The sequence below is a fragment of the Temnothorax curvispinosus genome, unplaced genomic scaffold (assembly GCF_003070985.1).
Source record: "Temnothorax curvispinosus isolate PA1 unplaced genomic scaffold, ASM307098v1 QBEX01008464.1, whole genome shotgun sequence".
Lineage (NCBI taxonomy): Eukaryota > Metazoa > Arthropoda > Insecta > Hymenoptera > Formicidae > Temnothorax > Temnothorax curvispinosus.
The window spans coordinates 38,713-59,012 of record NW_020218244.1 but is presented as its reverse complement, the minus strand read 5'-3'; the positions used below and the strand labels follow the sequence as shown (position 1 = coordinate 59,012).

The 20,300-nt window shown below is 34.5% G+C and overlaps 4 protein-coding genes across 7 annotated transcripts in view; 3 read left to right on the top strand and 1 right to left on the bottom strand.

Moving 5' to 3' along the window:
- LOC112457930 overlaps positions 1-1,871 on the top strand; it is a 2,166-nt gene extending 295 nt beyond the window's left edge. Inside the window, exons 2-6 of one of the 2 annotated variants that reach the window (XM_025021261.1) lie at positions 224-350; positions 419-655; positions 918-1,089; positions 1,176-1,276; positions 1,389-1,871. In XM_025021261.1, the coding sequence (XP_024877029.1) occupies positions 224-350; positions 419-655; positions 918-1,089; positions 1,176-1,276; positions 1,389-1,639 (888 nt within the window). In that variant the 3' untranslated portion in view covers positions 1,640-1,871. The remainder of the gene's footprint in view (positions 1-223; positions 351-418; positions 656-917; positions 1,090-1,175; positions 1,277-1,388) is intronic. The other variant, XM_025021262.1, reaches the window with a different exon arrangement.
- Positions 1,742-3,569, bottom strand: LOC112457929 (putative nuclease HARBI1). Its single transcript, XM_025021260.1, has 3 exons — positions 3,053-3,569; positions 2,744-2,981; positions 1,742-2,597 (listed from the first exon to the last, which is right to left on the bottom strand). The coding sequence occupies exons 1-3, from the start codon at positions 3,418-3,420 to the stop codon at positions 1,887-1,889; spliced, it is 1,317 nt and encodes a 438-aa protein (XP_024877028.1). The 5' UTR covers positions 3,421-3,569; the 3' UTR covers positions 1,742-1,886.
- A 3,032-nt stretch (positions 3,570-6,601) lies between these two features.
- Positions 6,602-12,991, top strand: LOC112457928 (protein SPT2 homolog). Its single transcript, XM_025021258.1, has 8 exons — positions 6,602-6,996; positions 7,097-7,276; positions 7,584-7,730; positions 8,532-8,661; positions 9,963-10,120; positions 11,388-12,297; positions 12,386-12,601; positions 12,675-12,991. Exons 2-8 carry the CDS (start codon positions 7,223-7,225, stop codon positions 12,758-12,760), a joined length of 1,701 nt encoding a protein of 566 aa, XP_024877026.1. The 5' UTR covers positions 6,602-6,996; positions 7,097-7,222; the 3' UTR covers positions 12,761-12,991.
- A 2,104-nt stretch (positions 12,992-15,095) lies between these two features.
- Positions 15,096-20,300, top strand: part of LOC112457925 (transcriptional regulator ATRX homolog) — a 13,524-nt gene continuing 8,319 nt past the window's right edge. For 2 of the 3 annotated variants that reach the window (XM_025021245.1, XM_025021244.1), the window contains exons 1-6: positions 15,096-15,389; positions 15,550-15,604; positions 15,874-15,986; positions 16,155-16,301; positions 16,397-16,530; positions 17,135-19,999. In XM_025021245.1, coding sequence (XP_024877013.1) covers positions 15,378-15,389; positions 15,550-15,604; positions 15,874-15,986; positions 16,155-16,301; positions 16,397-16,530; positions 17,135-19,999 — 3,326 coding nt within the window. In that variant the 5' untranslated portion in view covers positions 15,096-15,377. The remainder of the gene's footprint in view (positions 15,390-15,549; positions 15,605-15,873; positions 15,987-16,154; positions 16,302-16,396; positions 16,531-17,134; positions 20,000-20,300) is intronic. The other variant, XM_025021246.1, reaches the window with a different exon arrangement.

The window sequence follows — 20,300 nt, the reverse complement described above, 5'->3', positions numbered from 1 at the left end:
TATATATATATATATATATATATATATATATATATATATATATATATGATTGTTTATAATCATTAAGATTGGAGGTTAAGTATTTTTTTTTTACGTTTTGGAAAACAAACATACCGTAACATGTGCAAATAAATTATCTATTTCAATTCTTATAAATATTTATGACTTGGAACCGAACTTTCGAATGACAAACCAGATGATATTGATATTTTTTTTATTGCAGAAAGTACACACATGCGGAATGTGCGAGACAATTCTCGAGGAGGAAGAAATACCGTCCCATGAATGTTGGGCAAATTATCCAGGGATTGTTTGTGACGAGAACACCCTCTATTTGTACCCCCAATGTGGTAAGTAAAATATGAAAGGAATGATATAATATTATTTAAGCGAATGTAACAATTTTAATATCTTATAGAGAATGGAGACATTGTGTGTCGAAGTGCGATTGACGGAGCAGAACTGTTTGTTACAAAGTCGCATCTTCCGACAAGCGAAGAGCTGCTAACACCGAGCCTAGGGCGAAACCTTGAGGAACTAATAATTGCAGAAGTGTCGGCACGAGAGCTGTTGTGGAACCAAAAAATAAATATAGCAAAACGTGACAGACGAACTGTACAACAGCTTTGGGAGCAAGTGGCTGATGCGACAAATGGTACGTGTGTGTGTGTGTGTGTGTGTGTGTGTGTGTGTGTGTGTGTGTGTGTAGAGGGGGAGAGAGATTGTATACGTAGTAAAAACTGTCGTCTTCCGTCTACATTTAACCGCCGAAGCCGTAGAGAGTTCTTCCTTGGCGCTTCAGGGCGTAGACAACGTTCATGGCAGTTACGGTCTTCCTTTTAGCATGCTCGGTGTAGAAAAAAACAATACAATTTAAATGATTTAACAGTACAAAATGTACGATTTTATTATTACAGGCGAATGTTCTGTCGATGAAGTAAAGAAAAAATGGAAACACTTGAGGGATCGCTACATGAAAATTATTTCCCTTGAGAAGTTGCCAAGTGGATCAGGAAGTAAGTTATCTCGTAGGAAGTGGCAGTATTACGACATGTTGTCTTTCTTACGGGACACTTTTTTGGAAAAAGAGTTAGTATACTTCACAAAAGTATTCACTGAAATATTGGAGACAGTTAGTATTTAGTATCAATATATCTCATTTTATTGCATTTCAGGACAGTTTCAAATATGCCGAGTTGTGATGAAAACCTCAACAACGATGATGTGGAAATCCATGTGGACGGAGAAGTCAACGATGCCGTTGATGCATCGAAGGGTATGTTTCGCTCATAAGGTGTATTATCTTTCACTTGTCAGTACTATTACAGCTAGCTACATCAATTTTTCCTAATAATGCAGAATGTATAAAATCATTCTTTCATTTTTAGAATTGAAAAGAAAACGAAAAAATACTGACTGCGAACAAGACGTGATGAAGCAGATAGCGGTGGCCTTGCAGACCCCACGACCAGCAATGCCATTGCCAACTCTTGTTCTTGACGAAATTGACAACTTCACTTCAATGGTCGCCAGCCAGTTACGAGAGTTGTCGCAAGTCCGCAGACGCAACATAATGTTAAAAATTCATCAGTTATTACACACTGAATTATTGCTCAACGACGTTAATAATAATGTATAATAATATTATTTAATTGAACCGGGATACCAAGAAATATCATGTTACGATTATTTGGGAAAGTAGGAAAGAGAAATTGTCGAAAATTAGTTTGCACTGTTAAAATTTATAATTAATAAATGTATAATTTATTACTTTTACACGTGTAGTATACAAATAACGATTACTTAGTGGTAAAAAAAACATTTTGTGGAGTACATAATATACGAATTATATTACAAATGAAACAAGGTAATATTCAGATATAGTATCATTGATCGTTTTGCCATGCCACTGAGCCTTCATTATTGAAATATTTACAAAATTCATCTCTAATGAGCATAGCATCTTGAGTACTTGTATTTGTGCTACATTTGGAGATGTTCCCGAATGCACAACCATTTTCGATAATCATCCTCCACGAACCTTGCATGTGATCACCCTCTGCCGTCTCTCTATCTAGCATATTTGGTAAAATGTAGCTGTTCTCGATGTCACTCTTGCGGAGCCAGTTATGAATGCAGATTGTAGCTTGCACAATCTTCATAGCAGTTTCCACGCTACTAATGATGGGTTTTCGGTAAATTCGCCACTGGCTAGCAAGTATTCCAAAAGAGTTCTCTATCACTCGCCTGGCTCTGCTGAGTCTATAATTATAAATGTGCTGTTCGGCAGACAAGTTATTCTTTCCAGAGAATGGTCGTAGCAAATATGACTTTAGTGGGAAGGCTTCATCCCCGACAATGCAGTAAGGCAAAGACGGTCCTCCTTTATAAAAACTGTCCGATTTTGGGATATTCATTTTCCCTGCATCAAGTTGTTGACCCATTCGGCTTTCACGAAAAATGCCTCCATCACTTCGTCTGCCATATGCACCAATATCGACGAACCGGAAAACGTAATTGGCATCACAAATAGCTAATAGCACAATGCTGTGACTGTGTTTGTAGTTATAGAAATTGGAGCCAGCATTGTCCGGACACTGAAATTACACAAAGATTATTTCACGTTTTTTACATACTGCAAGAAAATTAGAGTTCGCTCATATTGTTTTTTTCTATTTATTTCCCGATAGTTTTCGATATTTGAATAATGCCTCAAAAGAATCGTTATAAAAGTGTAACTTACTTGAATGGTTACGTGCTTTCCATCGATTGCCCCAATGCAATGCGGAAAGTCCCATATATCTTCAAAATCTTCTGCGATCCTCCGCCAGTCATCTTCGAATAGTCGAGGTGGAAGGACCAAAGGACACAGGTGTTCCCAAATAGTCTTGCACGTTGTAGCAATAATATTGCTTACAGTCGTCAAACCTATCAAATATTGATACATCATTGAAGACATGGAGTCACCAGCTGCCAGAAATCTGAAACACAATAATTGATGTAATGCAACATTCACATTGATATAATTAAAGTAAAAACAAGAGATGTTTACCGTAATGTCAATGTCAATCGTTCTGCTGCACCTATCGGTTCTCGCACGACGTATTGTTTCTCCATATGTGGGCCTACAATAGCTAACAACTCTTCCAATTGCGTGGTTGACATCCGAAAATAATTATGGAACGACAGATCTTCCAATTTTAGTGTTGGCAGTAAGGCATGGTAAAAACCATACTCACAGCGTTTTTTTAAAATTGGCGCAACCCAGAAACGCTTTTTTTTGTTAATCCGTTTCTTTTTTCTAGCTAATAACAAAGCTAATGATCCGAGCAGCTTGTCACGTCGGTCTGCTTCTGCATTTTGTTCGTTAATTATATGAATGCACTGCAACCACTCATGAATTTTCATTTTCGCAGACATTATTTACTGATTAAACTGATAACGTGATAACTGACAACTCTGATAACTGCGACTGAGGTACTAAAGAATTGAGGTTATACAGGTTATACCGCGCCTGCCGAGGTATTTCACGCGGCAGACGCTGGCAGACGCGGCAAGCGACATCAGCATCAGAAGCCCCTAGATTCTAGTTCCTTCTGAACTGCCGCGCTGCCGCGCGCGGCATTTGCCGCGTCCATCAGTAGGCACCTTTAGTCGACTTTCTGCCATTTTTAGAAGCCGACTAGAAGTCGACTTATAAAAGTCGACTTACCGTCGACTTTCCGTCAACTGTGCTCTTAGGGTTTAATTAAAATTATCTGGGTGACTCACAAACCTTTTTAATCACACTTCATAACTCTTCATACAAAATACAAACAATTCCGTATAAAAACTTTTATTAATTTATCTATTTCGGCTAAATGCATGGTGTAAAAATAATTAATTAACTACAATTAAACGAATGACTCACAAACCTTTTCAATTGCACTTCAAAAGTCTTCATACGAAATACAAACGATTTCATATGGTAGATTCTTTCCCGGACATTCATTTCCGGTCAAATACATATACGAATATCGAAAACGCTATTATGTATGTAGATTGAAAATTCAGAAGTCATAGGCAGTATGCAGACACCATAGCGCATGCGCATATGGCTTCTGCATTCGTGCTCATGGCTCCTGCAATTTTATGTGCTTCCACCTTTAGGGCCAATTTCACCAACCACAGTTAAGGCCGTTGCACGTAACAAAGTTTTTAGTCATAATCGTAAGGCCGTAAGAAAATAAACCAATCACAGTCGATTATTCTTCGAGCTCAAGGAAAATAATCGAGTGTGATTGGTCTATTTTCTTACGGCCTTACGATTATGACTTAAAACTTTGTTACGTGCAATGACCTTTAGCTTAACCGATGGTTAAAGTTAGCAAAATTGACCTATGAATGCACCTATGCAAGTTTGTCTGGATAGACCTTAAAGGTACGTGGAAGCACATAAAATTACAGGAGCCATGAGCACGAATCCAGAAGTCATATGCGCATGCGCTATGGTGTCTGCATACTACCCATGGCTTCTGAATTTTCAATCTACATAAAAATACATAAGCATAGTTTATGTAGATTGAAAATTCAGAAGCCACAGACCGCCGTAGAGTTAGCAGACAAATTGAATATTTTGGAATTATTTTTTTTCATATAATTTGGGAATCATTTGGGAAAGTTTGGGAAAATTGTTTAAACATTTGGGAAAGAATAGATTGTTTGTTATTAACAATATTTATCGAGCGTCAAGTTAGCAGATAGCGACTATTTTTAATGTTTATTATAAATGGAATTGATTGGAAATCATTTGGGGATGACATCTTCATTGTAATTTTTATTTGGGAAAAGTCGCTTTTTTTGTAATTTAAATAAATCTTTGTATTAAATGTTCTTTTACGCTGCACTTCTGCACTAGTACAACAAGTGAACTTACTGCACTAGTTCAGAAGTGTAGCGAAAAAGAACAGACCGTTATCGGCAGTAGTGTGAAAATTACATATTTTTCGGAGGAGCTGAGGAGTAGCGAGTTGCTTACGTCGAGACCGTCGAGTAGATCTCGACATGACAATATACTCCGAAAAGAAAATTTGTAGATGTTATTTTCTTCATATATACTTCATATATACATTATTTATATCTTATAAACAGAGTAACTCCTTTATTTCCTTTTCCATAATCGTGGTACACTGACTCGCATGAGTCGGAAATACATTCGGTTGAAAGAAGAATTCCTTTTCCGTGACGCGGTTACATTTATCATTAATAATAAGAATCTATCTTCTTTTCTCGTTGTTTCAGTGTATCTTATTTGAAACAAACGTGCGAGCAAGCGAGAGTGTGAATGAATATATGAAAAGTAAAATAAAAAAGAAACAAAATGTACGAGAAAATGAGAATAACGAGCATTAAGATGCCTTTTCACGTTAACGCTCGACGCTCATTTTCAGCAAGTAAAAATCTTCAGAAATAATATATTTTATTTATATATGTATCCATAAAATATTATTGATTGTACTAGGACGATTAACGACGATTCAGCGACGACGCTGAATATTAAACAAATTCAACTTCATTTCTTTGACGCTAGCGTCAAAGCGAAACCACCACGTTCACCTTGTTGACGCTCATTTTCAGCGTCTCATGAATTAGCACCTTAAGTCAGTGTACCACGATTATGGAAAAGGAAATAAAGGAATTACTGATCTGTTTATAAGATATAAATAATATATATATGAAGTATATATGAAGAAAATAACATCTACAAATTTTCTTTTCGGAGTATATTGTCATGTCGAGGTCTACTCGACGGTCTCGACGTAAGCAACTCGCTGCTCCTCAGCTCCTCCAAAAAATATGTAATTTTCACACTACTGCCGATAACGGTCTGTTCTTTTTCGCTACACTTCTGAACTAATGCAGTAAGTTCACTTGTTGTACTAGTGCAGAAGTGCAGCAAAAAAGAACATTTAATATAAAGATTTATTTAAATTACAAAAAAAACGACTTTTCCCAAATAAAAATTACAATGAAGGTGTCATCCCCAAATGATTTCCAATCGATTCCATTTATAATAAACATTAAACATAGTCGCTATCTGCTAACTTGACGCTCGATAAATATTGTTAATAACATAAAATCTATTCTTTCCCAAATGTTTAAACAATTTTCCCAAACTTTCCCAAATGATTCCCAAATTATATGAAAAAAAATAATTCCAAAATATTCAATTTGTCTGCTAACTCTACGGCGGTAAGCCACAGCCATGGGCAGAATACAGGCAGATATCATAGCACATGCGCATATGGCTTCTGCGTTTTGCTTGTGGCTCCTGCAATTTTATGTGCTTCCACCTTTCTATCCAGACAAACTTGCATAGGTGCATAACCATATGCATAAAGAAACGGATTGGTCTATTTCCTTATGCACATGCATATGGACCACAGTATGGACCAATCAATTCTCTTATGCTTATGTTTATGGGCTTATGCTTAAGTTATGGGCTTAAGTTTGTGTGGATATAGCTTTAGTCTGGGCTGCGTTCGAAAACTTCACTCGGGTGCACACCAACGTCGTTCTGTCCTTGTTCAACTTTTAATGAATAACAAAAGGTTTGTTCGCGTCGCACGCCCCACCATGCTCCAACGCACTCCAAAAACTCATCTGCTCCAATCGCCACCCTTTATCCGTGATCCAAGTGTCTCTGGTGTATATTGGAGTATGCGACGCGAACAAACCTAAAGATAGAACGACGCGGTGTGCATCCGAGTAAAGTTTTCGAACGCGACTACTTTCGATATACTACAAAATGGAGGATCCTCTTTCAAGAGCTCTATATAAGTAGGAGGCTATTATTCATTCCCATCAATTGTCGTTGATCACCGTTGGTGCGCGTAGTTAAGTGCAATTAGAGTGTTTATCGGCAATGTGATTGAATATTTTTGTAGAGAGACTTTTGAGGCATTTATTCGCAACGTGATAACTTCGTGGAGAGAACTTTCGGAGCACTTATCGACAGTAAGATCAGTTTTTGATATTGTCATTTACTATCGAAAGTTCCTTTTCTTTTTTCGTCTAAGCATTTGGAACATTTAAAATGTCGCCGACATGCCTGTAGTGTAATTAATCCATCTGATTGAACCGAATTGAAGAGGAATATCTGCTGACATAAAACATATGATATTTTCGTAAAGGCAAATTTGCGATTTCTTTTGCTTACTGTTGTTTTATCGTTGCCGATAAAATGGATTTCGGCACTCTGATCTCCGTCGCACAAAAGAACGAAACGAAGAAACAGGTTAGTCCATTTTTTTTTACATACTTAAGGCCCTTTCGTTTTAGCTGAACTTCTTGCACGGTTCATTTTTGTTCTTTTTCTTTTCACATTGGAAAGAAAAAGAGAATAGATGAACTGTGCGAGAAGTTCAATTAAAATGAACAGGCCTATATATGTATATAATGTATTTTATTTACAATCGGATACTGTCAAAAGTGTACAGCTGACGTAGACAGGTAACGTCAGTTTAGGTTAGACATCTGGGCGAAAAGAATTTTCGATCGTTTTTTAGATTATCCTCACTTCAACGTTATTTATTTTTCAACAGACCGTTCCATGTTATCAAACAAAATTTGAACCACCAAAGAAACAGTCTAAACAATCTAAAACCCTTTCCAATAATATTAAGAAATTTCTAGCTCGGAAGGAAGAGGAAGAGAGACAGAAAGCCCTGGAAGAAAGAAGGAAAAAGGAAGTAAGTTTGTAAAAAACTTCGTGCATTAATGAATAATTTATTTATATTGTTTTACGTTTTACACTCTTTTTGTATGATTATTAATATAAATGATTATCGGCGCAACGGTAAGGCAGATATTTTAAGCTTTAGCTGCAGCAATTTTTTGCGTTAAATATTTTTTGCCTTAATAATTTCTTGTTTTGCGTTGATTTATTTTCTTTGAAAGAACCTTGTATTTGATTGTCTATATTTTCAAGAATTTTGTATGGAAATATCCTACATTTTTCTTAATAGACATTTCTTATTTACTTCCATGAAAATAGATAAAAAGATATAATATCCGTTTTGATAGAAATATCATGTGTTTTTCTTGGCTTGACAATCGTACAGTATAGAATCATATACTTTATTGAATATAATATCTTTTATGATGAAGCAATTATGATAAAAGAATTATGAAAGAGTTACGTACATTTTATTTTAGTTTAGATAATTTCATGATATATCATTACCTTTTTTTTTTAAGAGAAATAGATGTAAACAATAAGATTGTAATATATTTCTCTTCTTAATATTTTTTAAAATAATTTTTAGTTATAATTGTTTTCTGATTTTTAATGTTTTTAAATTAATCTTTGCATAGCAAAACATTTCTATAATATTTTATAAGTTACTCAGTTATTTTTAAACTTTATGATGTATTGAGAAAAACATCTGTTTTATACAATAGCTTTTTTAACGCGTGTACTTGACTCTTTTTATCGAAAACAAGATTATTTATCAGATATCAACAAGTTATACTTGGTTTTTGTTTTTCAGAATCTTTTAGCTTTACGAGATCAGAAGACTCAGAATCGAATAAATAAACATTTGAAAGTGTGTAAAGCGGCGAACAAGTCAGTGATTGAGGATGCCATTGACAATGAAAATACGGCTATTACCATCGCAGGTAATACCATGTGATTACAGATAACCTTTTTCTTAAGGATTAAATAAGGTCTGTTTTACATTTTTATTCTAAGTATAATTTATATATTATTGGGAGAGGGGACAAGTTTGGAATAAAATGTAAAAATAAAGTTCCAAATAAAAATACCAAGAGACTTTTATTTTATTTGTTTACAATTTTTTTTGCAATGTATAGCCTTTTTTTAAATATAATTCAAAAATTATAATATAGTACTGTTAAGTACCAAAATGACAGTGTTATTAAATACCAAAGCAATGAAATAAGTAAATCTTTATATTATGCAATTTGTAAAATAATAAAACTATAAAAGTGTAATGACGTACAAGGCAAACTGACGAGAGTAATAACAGATAGTTTATTATTTATATAATAACTTAAACTTAATATCAACTTGATCGGCAGAAAAATCTTATCCATAATAGGCAATATTTTTGCCTACAGGTTGTAATATATACGAGCAAAACAATACATTATTTATCCATCATCCCAAATCGAGGCAGAACAATTTCACAGTGGATTTGCGCGGCGATGGATGCTTTAAGGTCAGCCATATAATCTTGAAGTAATCTAGATGACTCATAAGTATGAAATCTGTGCTACAGCCATTCTCGGTCTTCATAATATTTATAAATTTTTTTCTAAGTGATATAGAACCGTGATCTTATTTATATTTATCATATTAATGCAAGCCACATATGCATGTTGCTTTATTTTTCCTCTTCTACAAACGAAACTATTTTTATGCACATTTTAATGTACATATTGTACATATTTTTTCTGTTGTATTATACAATTCTGTTGAATAGTAATACATTCTGTTTTTTGTTCTATACTAAATGTTATTTAAATGATTATTAAATCAAATGATTATTTAATATAATATATGATTAAACACAATGTAACAATAATTACAATAATTTACTTTATTCCATGAAGTAAAAGACATTTAGTTTAGATTATACATGATATTGCTCTATTATTTTTCTACAACACTGTTCTCTTAACTTTTCATGTCTCTTCTTATTGTGTTTTTTATGTCATTTATTTATTTATATTTTTTTTTTCTTATTATTTTATGATACTTTATTAGTATTGGGAACTTTCTTGTCTATAAAATTAGTTTTTGTGCTTGGTATTTGGAACTTTATTTTTATGTAATTATAAAATGGTACAACTGATTGCTCGAGGTATATCTTTAAAATATATTTTTGTAACTTATATTATGATAATTGATTACATTACATTACAAGTTAGTTATATAAAATATTATCATTCTGCAGGCCCATCTCAACCTGATGAAGACGATTATGGATATGAATCCCAAGCAGCTTCTGCATTGTATAATCAGTTTATGAGCAAATATAACAGTTTACCTCCAGAAAAGCCCATTTTTAGTACTAGCGAAGCAAGAACGGCAAAAGATATTGCATCTACAAAGGTATATTCTCTGTTAAAAATTAAAGAAAAATGTTTCGAGTAAATTGTATGATATAATGTAAGCGTAATTGAAATATGGATCCTTGAAATACATTACCACCATTCACTGACTGCTCTTGTACGGAATTACGCTCTTTTTGAAATGTATAATATAAGAAGAAATTTTATCTATAAAGCTATCAATATTTATTACATGTATATTACTATTATTATATTAGGACTTAAGACAACTAATTTCAGAAAAACGAAAATGTTTAAGAATAGCTATTATTTTTTTATTCCACGTTTCTGTATGCTTTCTCCTTTTGATGGAAAGAAATAAATGATAATTGTGTACATGGAGGGGACCACCTTGGATGACCTTGATATTTTAGTATGTTGTCAAGGTCACCCTCCTGAGTAACCTTCAGAAGGTTTTAGCCTGCGCTCATTGTTTATTCAAAAGTTAACAAAAAAATTTGAGAAATGTAGCAGTTATTTTGTATTAAAAGTATTAAAAGGCATAAATGACTAATATATATGTCGAAATAGTACATGCATGAACAAAGAAAAGTTTTTTAAAGCAGTAAATCGGTGTTTTCAGTTCCACCATCTACGAGTCCACGCGTTTTCTATGAAATTATTATACGATGTTTATAGAATTGTAGACCTCGTTTCCAGCCGAAAGCAACGATTCACCGCTTTAATAACTAATTGCAGAATTTCTTTTCAAACGTCAGTATTGAGTTCAAAGATCGTATTGAGGCGTTTTTTCGCGCGATTGCAGTTATGTATCCGCTCGAAATTGCCGATTCTGTCAAACTTTCTCAATAAATATGTTTATATAAATCCTAATAAACATTAGTTTCACAATTATACAATTGCACGTTCATTAATTAGCATATTCATTAATGTCACATGGGTTTGTGGCGTGTTTTATAACCTCGTTTCTCAAATTTTTTTTTGTTAATAACTTTATGTATATATATATAAACAAGCTTGTAAAGCATGCCACGAACTCATGTGGCACCTCGTTTCGCGTGGAAAGTGTATGCATGAACTATTTTGACATATATATTAGTCATTTATGCCTTCCAATACTCAAAATAGCTGCTATATTTTCTACACATTTTTTTTGTTAATAACTTTTTAACGAATAACGAGCGCGGGCTGAAACCTTCTGAAGGTCACTCAGGGGGATGACCTTGATAACATACTAAAATATCAAGGTCATCCAAGGTGGTCCCCTCCATGTACACAATTACCAAATGTTATTTTATGTGTTATAGGATAGAGTAAAACAAGCTTTGAAACAACAAGAACTCGAAGAAAGTAGCGGACATAGAAGAAGGAGAAAATCGTCCGTTTTGAATGTAAAAGAAACTGAAGTTGATGAAAAAGCAGAGAAGAACAGCAAAGAAGTTAAAGACAAGGTTAAAGAAGACAAGGATGAAAAACCCAAGGTAAAAAGAAAATCACTGCCACCGCCTATGGGTTTTGCTGAACTTTTGAAACTCGCCGAAGTAAAGCAACATGAACCCGTAGTTATAGAAGTTAAACCAAAGATTGAAAATGAACGACCGATGACGAAGCGTGAAAAAATGGAATATATACAGGAAAAAGAAAGGAAGGAGCAACGTGAGAAGAAAAATTTAGAAGTTAAAAAAACAAGCATTACAAGTACACCCAACAAACTTGATAAAATGCAATTGAACAAAGTTCCCAAGGCTAGTGATAAATCTGTAATTTTAAATTCAACGTTGAATAAAAGTACTTTCAAATTTACAACCATTTCTAAACAAGTTACTAATAAATCTGACGATAAACATAATATCGAAAAATCAAATTCAAACAAAAACTCACCCAAGAATGAATTATTAGAAGAACGGAAGAAATTGGAAGCTGAGAGAAAACAACTGGAAGAAATGCGACGCGCTATCGAGGAAGAAAAGAAGAAGTTAGCGCAAAGTAAAAATAAATTGGAGGACATTAAATCTCAGCCCTCTAATAAATTAAATTTGACTAAACCCAAATCTATAAATAAGCAAATATCATCCAAGGATATTAAGCCGCGACAATTTCCACCTTCGGATTTAAAGTTGCAATCTTCATTAGCTAATAGTAAACCAAAACAATCTCCACCACCTGATATTAAGCTTTTGAAATCAAAAACAGTCGTTAGAAAAGCATCCAATAAAAGTGAGTTTACTTATAATTATGCGATACAATGAAAGAGTTTCGTTAAGGATCACATAATTAATCACTTGAAATGTATATAATTTTACAGGATGCATCTATGATGATGAGGAAGATGATTCAGATTTGGCCGATTTCATAGATGATGGACCAGAAGATAACAACGAGTACAATTACAGTAAGCATATTAGTGAGATATTTCATTATGATAAGACAAGATATAAAAATATTGATGATGAAGATGACACTGCTATGGAAAGTAATTATGCGCAACAACTGAAAGAAGAATTAATATCTTCAAAAATGGGTATTTATTTCTATCTTGAGTATTTTGTAAAATACATGTATAGCTTGTTAATGTTAACATTAAACATTTGTAGGATATATCGAAGATTTAGAAGATATGCGTATGGAAGCGTTAGAGAAAAAGAGAAAAGCTAATTTAAGGAAGAAGTTCAAGAAATAGTATAATTATTTCAGCTTTGCACATATTTATATGTATCTCATTTTTTTTTAGGATAATTAATATTTATTAGGATTATAAAATAAGTCGCAAGAATGTGTATAAAAGCATTTACTTTATTTGCATTGATATAAAAACAATTTTTACATTTTTTTGCCATCTAAATTGTAAAAAATTACGTTTAACGTATCATTTTGTGCTGAGAAAGATTATTGTATGCTATATATTGACATTATAAATAAAGTTATGAACATTAAAATGAGAATACTTCTTCATTGAAGTCTCGTGATGAAAAGCTTGGAACATTTTTTTATAAGTTTTGGAATGCGGAAAAAATACCGAGACCTTTATCGAAATAGAAATAAATTGATAGCTTTCCAGCAAGCGACACAAGCATTGTTCTATCTTTCTTTTTTGGTAATGAGTAACAAAGATAAAACGATACTTGTGTCGACTTAAGCGGGGAGCACACACTTCTGCACAACGCATAATGCTTAATGCGGGGAGCACACACTTCTGCACAACGCATAATGCGTAAGCATAAGAAAATTGATTGGTCCATACACATGTGCATAAGAAAATAGACCAATCAATTTTCTTATGTTTACGCATTATGCGTTGTGCCGAAGTGTGTGCTCCCCGCTTAAGCATAAGAAAATTGATTGGTTTATTTCCTTATGCACATGTGTATGGACCAATCAATTTTCTTAAGCTTACGCATCATGCGTTGTGCAGAAGTGTGTGCTCCCCGCTTAAGGTGGAAGCACATAAAATTGCAGGAGCCATGAGCAGAAAGCAGAAGCCATATACGCATGCGCTATGGTATCTGAAGAGCTCTAAAGGCCATCGCACACAAAATGCATAGCTTAGCATAAGCATAGCATAAGACCGCTAAACCAATGAGCATCCAGCATAAAGTCGCCATATTGATTTACATAAGATGCTCATTGGTCCAGCGGTCTTATGCTACGCTTATGCTAAGCTATGCATTTTGTGTGCGATGGCCTTAACAGATACCATCGCGCATGCGCATATGGCTTCTGCATTCTGCTCATGGCTCCTTCAATTTTATGTGCTTCCACCTTAAAAGGTCTATCCAGACAAACTTGCATATGTATGTACATACCTAGATGTACATACAACCATATGCATAAAGAAACGGATTGGTCTATTTCCTTATGCACATGCATATGGACCAATCAATTCTCTTATGCTTATGTTTATGCGCTATGCAAGTTTGTCTGGATTGACCTTTAAGGTCATTGCACACAAAATTGCTATAGCTTAGCATAAGCGTAACATAAGACCGTTAAACCAATGAGCATCCAGCATAAAGTCGCCATATTGATTTACATAAGATGCTCATTGGTCCAGCGGTCTTAAAGTGGAAGCACTGGGAAGCACATAAAATTGCAGGAACCGTGAGCACGAATGCAGAAGCCATATGTGCATGCGCTATGGTGTCTGCATACTGCCTATGGCTTCTGAATTTTCAATCTACATAAAAATACATAAGCATAGTATAGTGTATGTAGATTGAAAATTCAGAAGCCATAGGCAGTATGCAGACACCATAGCGCATGCGCATATGGCTTCTGCATTCGTGCTCATGGCTCCTGCAATTTATGTGCTTCTACCTTAAGACTCCATAGACGCGGAAACGCCGTGCGGTAGAGTGCGTTGACCAATCAGAAGGCTGCCGCAAGTCGCCTGCGGCAAAATCAAAATTTGTGATTGGTCAACGCACTCTGCCGCATGGCGTTTCCGCGTCTATGGAGTCTTAGCATTAAGGTGCCTTTTCATGCTGACGCTCGACGCTCATTTTCAGCGGCAAGAAGGTCGCATGACCACAATTGACGCCGGCGTCAATTGAAATTCATGAAAAGGAAAACAGCGTCAAAATTTCGGCGTCTTCGCGCTGCTTTGGCTTTGACGCTTGAAGTTGGAAAAATCCAACTTCTCTTTCTTGACGCTGGCATCATAGTGATGTCACGTGACGACGCTCAACGCTGTTTTTCAGCGTCCCATGAATTGGCACCTTTACTGTGGTCGGTGAAATTGGCCGCGTTCAGCAGATACAACTGTTGAGTGTCGTCTTATCAACACGCTACATTGATTTGTTGGGTCTAAAAGTAAGAGCCAATCACGTTCGACTGCTACTGAGCGGCTTGGTCTGCTGAACGCGACCATTGGCCCTTAATCCGCTCCATGGGACGCTAGCAGACGTTTCAATTGTGTTCCAAAACTCATCAGAATAATTATATATATATGTATATATATATTTTTTTTGTGTAGCTGTGTTCCGAAATTTATCAAGAAAAAGACGTTTTAATTTCGATGCCGAAAGTATCACGCGTAAACGTTATATTAGCACGTGTAAATTTACGATGATGTCTTTATTGTGAACGCGGGGTTTTCTCGTAACCTTGACGAAAATGCGCGGGCAGTAGTCGAGAGTCGAGATTGTAATTGAATTCGTAAAGTATAAACGGCCGACTGTAAAACAATGTGAAACGATCGTGACAACTATCGTAGTGTTGCTAATTGTTTTTTAATTCATGTGTTTCCTCTGTTTGTTTTTTTTTACTTCAACTAACTACAATCAATTCGCATTGCGATCATGTCGTGGAAGGTAAAATATTGTTGTTTAATATTGAAAAATATTGATTAATGTCCTTAGCTTTACAGGGACTTCATGTATAATGTAAAAGTTTGTTGCGCGAGAGACATATTAGCAACGTTCAACGTCGCAATTCATATATCGTTCATGTACACTTTGCATCGCTTTTCAGAGAAGAATTAAGGCAACGCCACAAGAACTTGCCTATCGCGAGAAACATTTTCATGGTAGGTTAATCGTGCTATACAATTTATACATAAACTTTAAATACAATGATACATATACATATTTATGTCATTGAATAAAATTAGGCAAACGGAAAGATCAATCATGATCGTTCTTTTAATTTTTGATAAACACTTGTTCTTATGCATATATATTTATTTATCAGAAACTAAAAAAAAAATCATGGTTACCACATTAACATATCTCTGTTTGCAGAATTTTATTTATGAAGATGCTTTATAATAATATAGAATTGTACACTTTAATTTAGATATTAGAATTATCAGAGATAAGCAAATAGTGTGTACAGCCTGTGGCAATGAATTAAATATCGAGACAAAACAAATCTTTTCTAATCCTATCATTGGAATACTGCTGTGTAAGGTAAGATGTTGCATATTCATTGATATTCTATAATATAAAAAGTTAAAAGCTTTTCATATTTAAAGCCTAAAATAGTAAAAAAAACCCAAAAACTGAATAGATTCTTTTTTGTTGATTGTGTATTAATTATACAATGTTATGTAATTTTATATTATTTTTATTTTTTAGGTATGCTGGAATCACTTGAAGAATATAGATGCAAAATTTGATAAAGACGAAGCTAAAAGGTATTGTTATATATGTGGCGAGAGCAAGAAATTATACGTGAAATTATACGTGTGCTGTAATAAAGACTGCTTTTCGGCATTTTGTAAGGTAATATATATTCAGAGTATAACTTAATATAAGTATATCAATCATTCAAACATGATAGTATACCTACATGATTATGAATCGTTTTATATTTTTAGGGATGTATAAAGAGGAATGTGAACTCATCACTGCTGGATGCAGCAAAAAAAGACTGGAAATGTTTTACATGTAATTCTAAACCAATTTGGGACTTGAGAGGCATATGTGCTGCTGTAATGGATTCTCTTCCCAAGTGAGTACAATATAAGTATCAAGCATATAAACATTGCTTGTAAAATTTTCAAATTGTAAAAACGTACATTTTTATTTCTGACACATGTATACATTCATATGTTTCTTAAATGTCTTGATATGTATTTAGTATTTATCATAATATTTTTGTTATGTATATGTGGATAGAATATAGATACGCATAGCTAGCTCTAGCTAGTTGTTGCATTACTATTTTTGTTACAAAACTAAAATATCAAAGCTTTTGGAAGTATTGGCAACTTGGTAATTTTCTTATAGATTAAGTTGCATGCTTAGTATACCATGCAATATGCACTATTCTGTAATTTAATATACAATTTATAATGTTTTATTAATACTGTTAGTCCGTTCTGTTCTAACATAATTTGATAGAAGAAGAAAGTTCTGTATAAGCAAGATGTGCAAAACTGAAGAACAAAATAGAATCTCGCGTTTTTTAGCTACAGGACTGGCTGACAGATACTAAAAGTTCGAGAATAAACAAGTTAAAGAAGAATATGAGGGATATGCATGTATACACAATACTTCAAATACGTCTGGAAAAAGAGAAGATATATACATGTGGAATGGATCTTCTGTTTCAGAAAGGGTAACAAGAGAAGCAACAAGATTGAAAAACGTATATTACCATCTCAGGTACAACGAGTAGAGAAAACCAGAGAAGTGCAAAAAGTCTTGCATTCATTGTGCGACAGAGAGGATGACGATTCTTCCACAAAGTCATTCGTTTCTGCAAGATCCATGCAGAAAGTAGATACTAAAAATCGTCATACGAATCACGATACAAGTTCCATTCGGCAGAAAACAACAATGGAAATTGATCTAACAGATTCATCCAGCGAGAGTTCGTCTGTATTCTCGAATAAAAGAGATAAACGAAGTAAAAGCGACAAAGATAAAAAAGCGAAATCCACACGAGATTCTAGCGATCGAAACGTGCAGAAAGATTCAAGATCCGTTATAAAAGAAAGAACATCAAAGAGACTTATAATATCTAGTGATTCGATGGATTCTACCGATTCATCGTCAAAAACGATTACAGAAAAACGTACAAGTAAACGTAATGTTAAGTCTGAAAAAATAGTGAAACGTAAAACGAATAGTAATCGTATACATTCTTCTGATAGTGAAAGTGACGAGAATGATACGAAAAGAGCGTCGAATGTATCCAAAAGAATTTCAAAAGATACTATACAACAGAATAAGAAAATGGATAATTCTTATAATGCAAAGTCGAAGGATAAAGCGAAGAGGTGTCATGACTCGACTAGTGAATCCGAGGATGAAGAACGTAAAAGACGAAGTAGGAAGAAACGTTCGGAAACGAGTCTGACATCACACGGTAGTAACGATGAACGAAAACGTGACAAGTCGTCGAATTCGCGGTTTTCTAATATTCAGAAAGATGATTCGGATAATAGTTCGAGTAAAGAATTTCAGAAAAAAAAACTTCAAAAAGTGAATCGCAATAAGTTCTCTAGGAGGAAGTTGGTAGACTTAGAAATAGATCATACTAAGTCACCCAGCGTGAAAAATTCTGTGAATGAAAAGAGCAAAAAGCAGATCGACAAACAAGCGGATCAGAATTTTAATGATATAAAAAAGATTTTAAAGGACTGCAAAAAGAAATGCTCAGACTTTCAGATGTTTATAGAAAGTATAGAGCATCTATATGGCAAAGAAGATGAGTTACTTATACTGAAGTCCGCAGAAAAAATTGATAACTTGAAAACGGTGTTGGAGGAAAAGCGAAAGGATTTAACAACTTCTTATCAGTTGTGGTCTAAGAATAGGAAAAAATCTGCTACGAAAAGGTACAAAGAAATTAGCGATGATGAACAGTCTTCAGAAGAATGTGAAAAACGCACGGTGGACGAGGATATACGCATCTCCGGTGATGAGCAGGGCAGAAATAAGGCTGTGTCCGAATGTGACAGCGAGGAAATTTTTTCAGCGAACGAAACAAAAACAGGCAAGAAGCAGAAAATGCAAGCAGCTCAGAGCAAAGCAAGTACAACAAGAACGAAAAATAACAATGGAACTAACATCGATGAGGAAGAAAATAGAATGTCAGTGGACGAGTCGAAGAATAACGATAAAGATAACGTGGATATAAGGAATGATTTAGCCATCTCTCCTGTAATAGGTTCTTTAAAAGAGAAGAAGACCAGCACAGAACGATCAAGTAAAAAGCAACTACTTTCAGAATGCAATAAGAATAACAACAAGATACAACCGACAGATGAAAATACTAATACTAACGCTAAGGCAAGTTTGAATACTGATATTTATAACGACGAAACTGAAATTGAAGATTCTCCTTCGAGAGATAACTGCAAGGTAAGGACATTGGAAAATGATGAAGTAGGTCAATCAAGCAAAAGAAATATAATCAACGAGTCAACAGATTTGTTCGACACATCTTTTGAAGATGCAGGAGAGAACAGAACGGAAGTCGAAATAGAAACAAATTGTGACAAAGAAAAGCTTTTGCATACATCTAAAGATAAATTTTCAGATCTTTGCAAAGATCCCTTGAAAGATAAAGTTCCAGACGAAGAAGAGAGGGCATCTCTTTTGTCTTATAACATGGGAGAAGAGGAAGATTTATCAAATCGAATTGCTCAGGAGAAAATGACACCTTCAGTCACTAAGGAAGCTTATGATGACTCAAAAACAAACGGAAAAACGAACACCGACAATGAATCTCTCGATGACGCTGAAGCATTGGCAAAGAAAGCTCTGCTGGCAACAGATTCTGACACGTCCGACACATTGCCCGATAAAAACGTAGCTAAACTAACTGAAGATTTAAAAGTCACAAACGATACTAATCAAACTGAAAAGAAAACGGAAGATGATGATTCTAATAGCGTTAGTACAGTAATGATTATAAAAGAGGCGAATACCGATGTAAAGGATACTATCACTGATGAAGGCGAAACTAAAGTTGAAAAGAAAAGTGATAATCGATTGGACAAGAAATCTCGCAAAAAAAAGAGTTCTTCAGATGAGGATGCTAAGATCGCCAAAGCAGAAAGAGCTGCCAAGCGAGCTCTCTTAGAATCAAATTCAGACGATTCTACGCCCTTATCATCGGAGTCGGGAAAACTCACCTACAAGAAGTCTGAATCAGATTCTTCTGAAAAAAATACCAAAGCGAAGCTGTCGCTCCTGGCATCTTCCAGTGAAATCTCCAGTCCCGAAATGGCAAATGTTTCGAAGAGCACTAAACGTTATCATGAGCCTGAGCCTGATAGAGAATCTGCAGTCACTAGGTTAAAGAAGAGAAGACTTAACCTCGACAAAAATTACTACTACAAAAATGATAAGAAATTGAGAATGTCCTGCAAAGTTCATTTAAATCGATTAAGCGCAGAAGTTCTTAAATGCCATTCACGTGCGTTAGGAAAGTCAACAGAGTATCTGGAACATAAGGCACTCAAAAGGTATCGAGAAATTTCTGTAAAACGTCTGTCTATTGTCTTAGAACGTTCAACATAATTTGAATTTCTGTTTGATATTAGAGTTTTAACTGTTTCCAGTATGTGATACTTGTGATAGAACTTATATAGGGTGCGATCTAACACTTCAAACGCTTCAGAGCATCATTTTATCCTTGTTTGATAAACATTTGATAAACAACAAGGATGAAATGTTTCCAAGAGCATTTAGGGCCAGTTTCACAAGTGTTGGTTAACTCTTAATCTTAGATTAACTCACTCTTCATCTTTTTCTAAGGGGGACGTT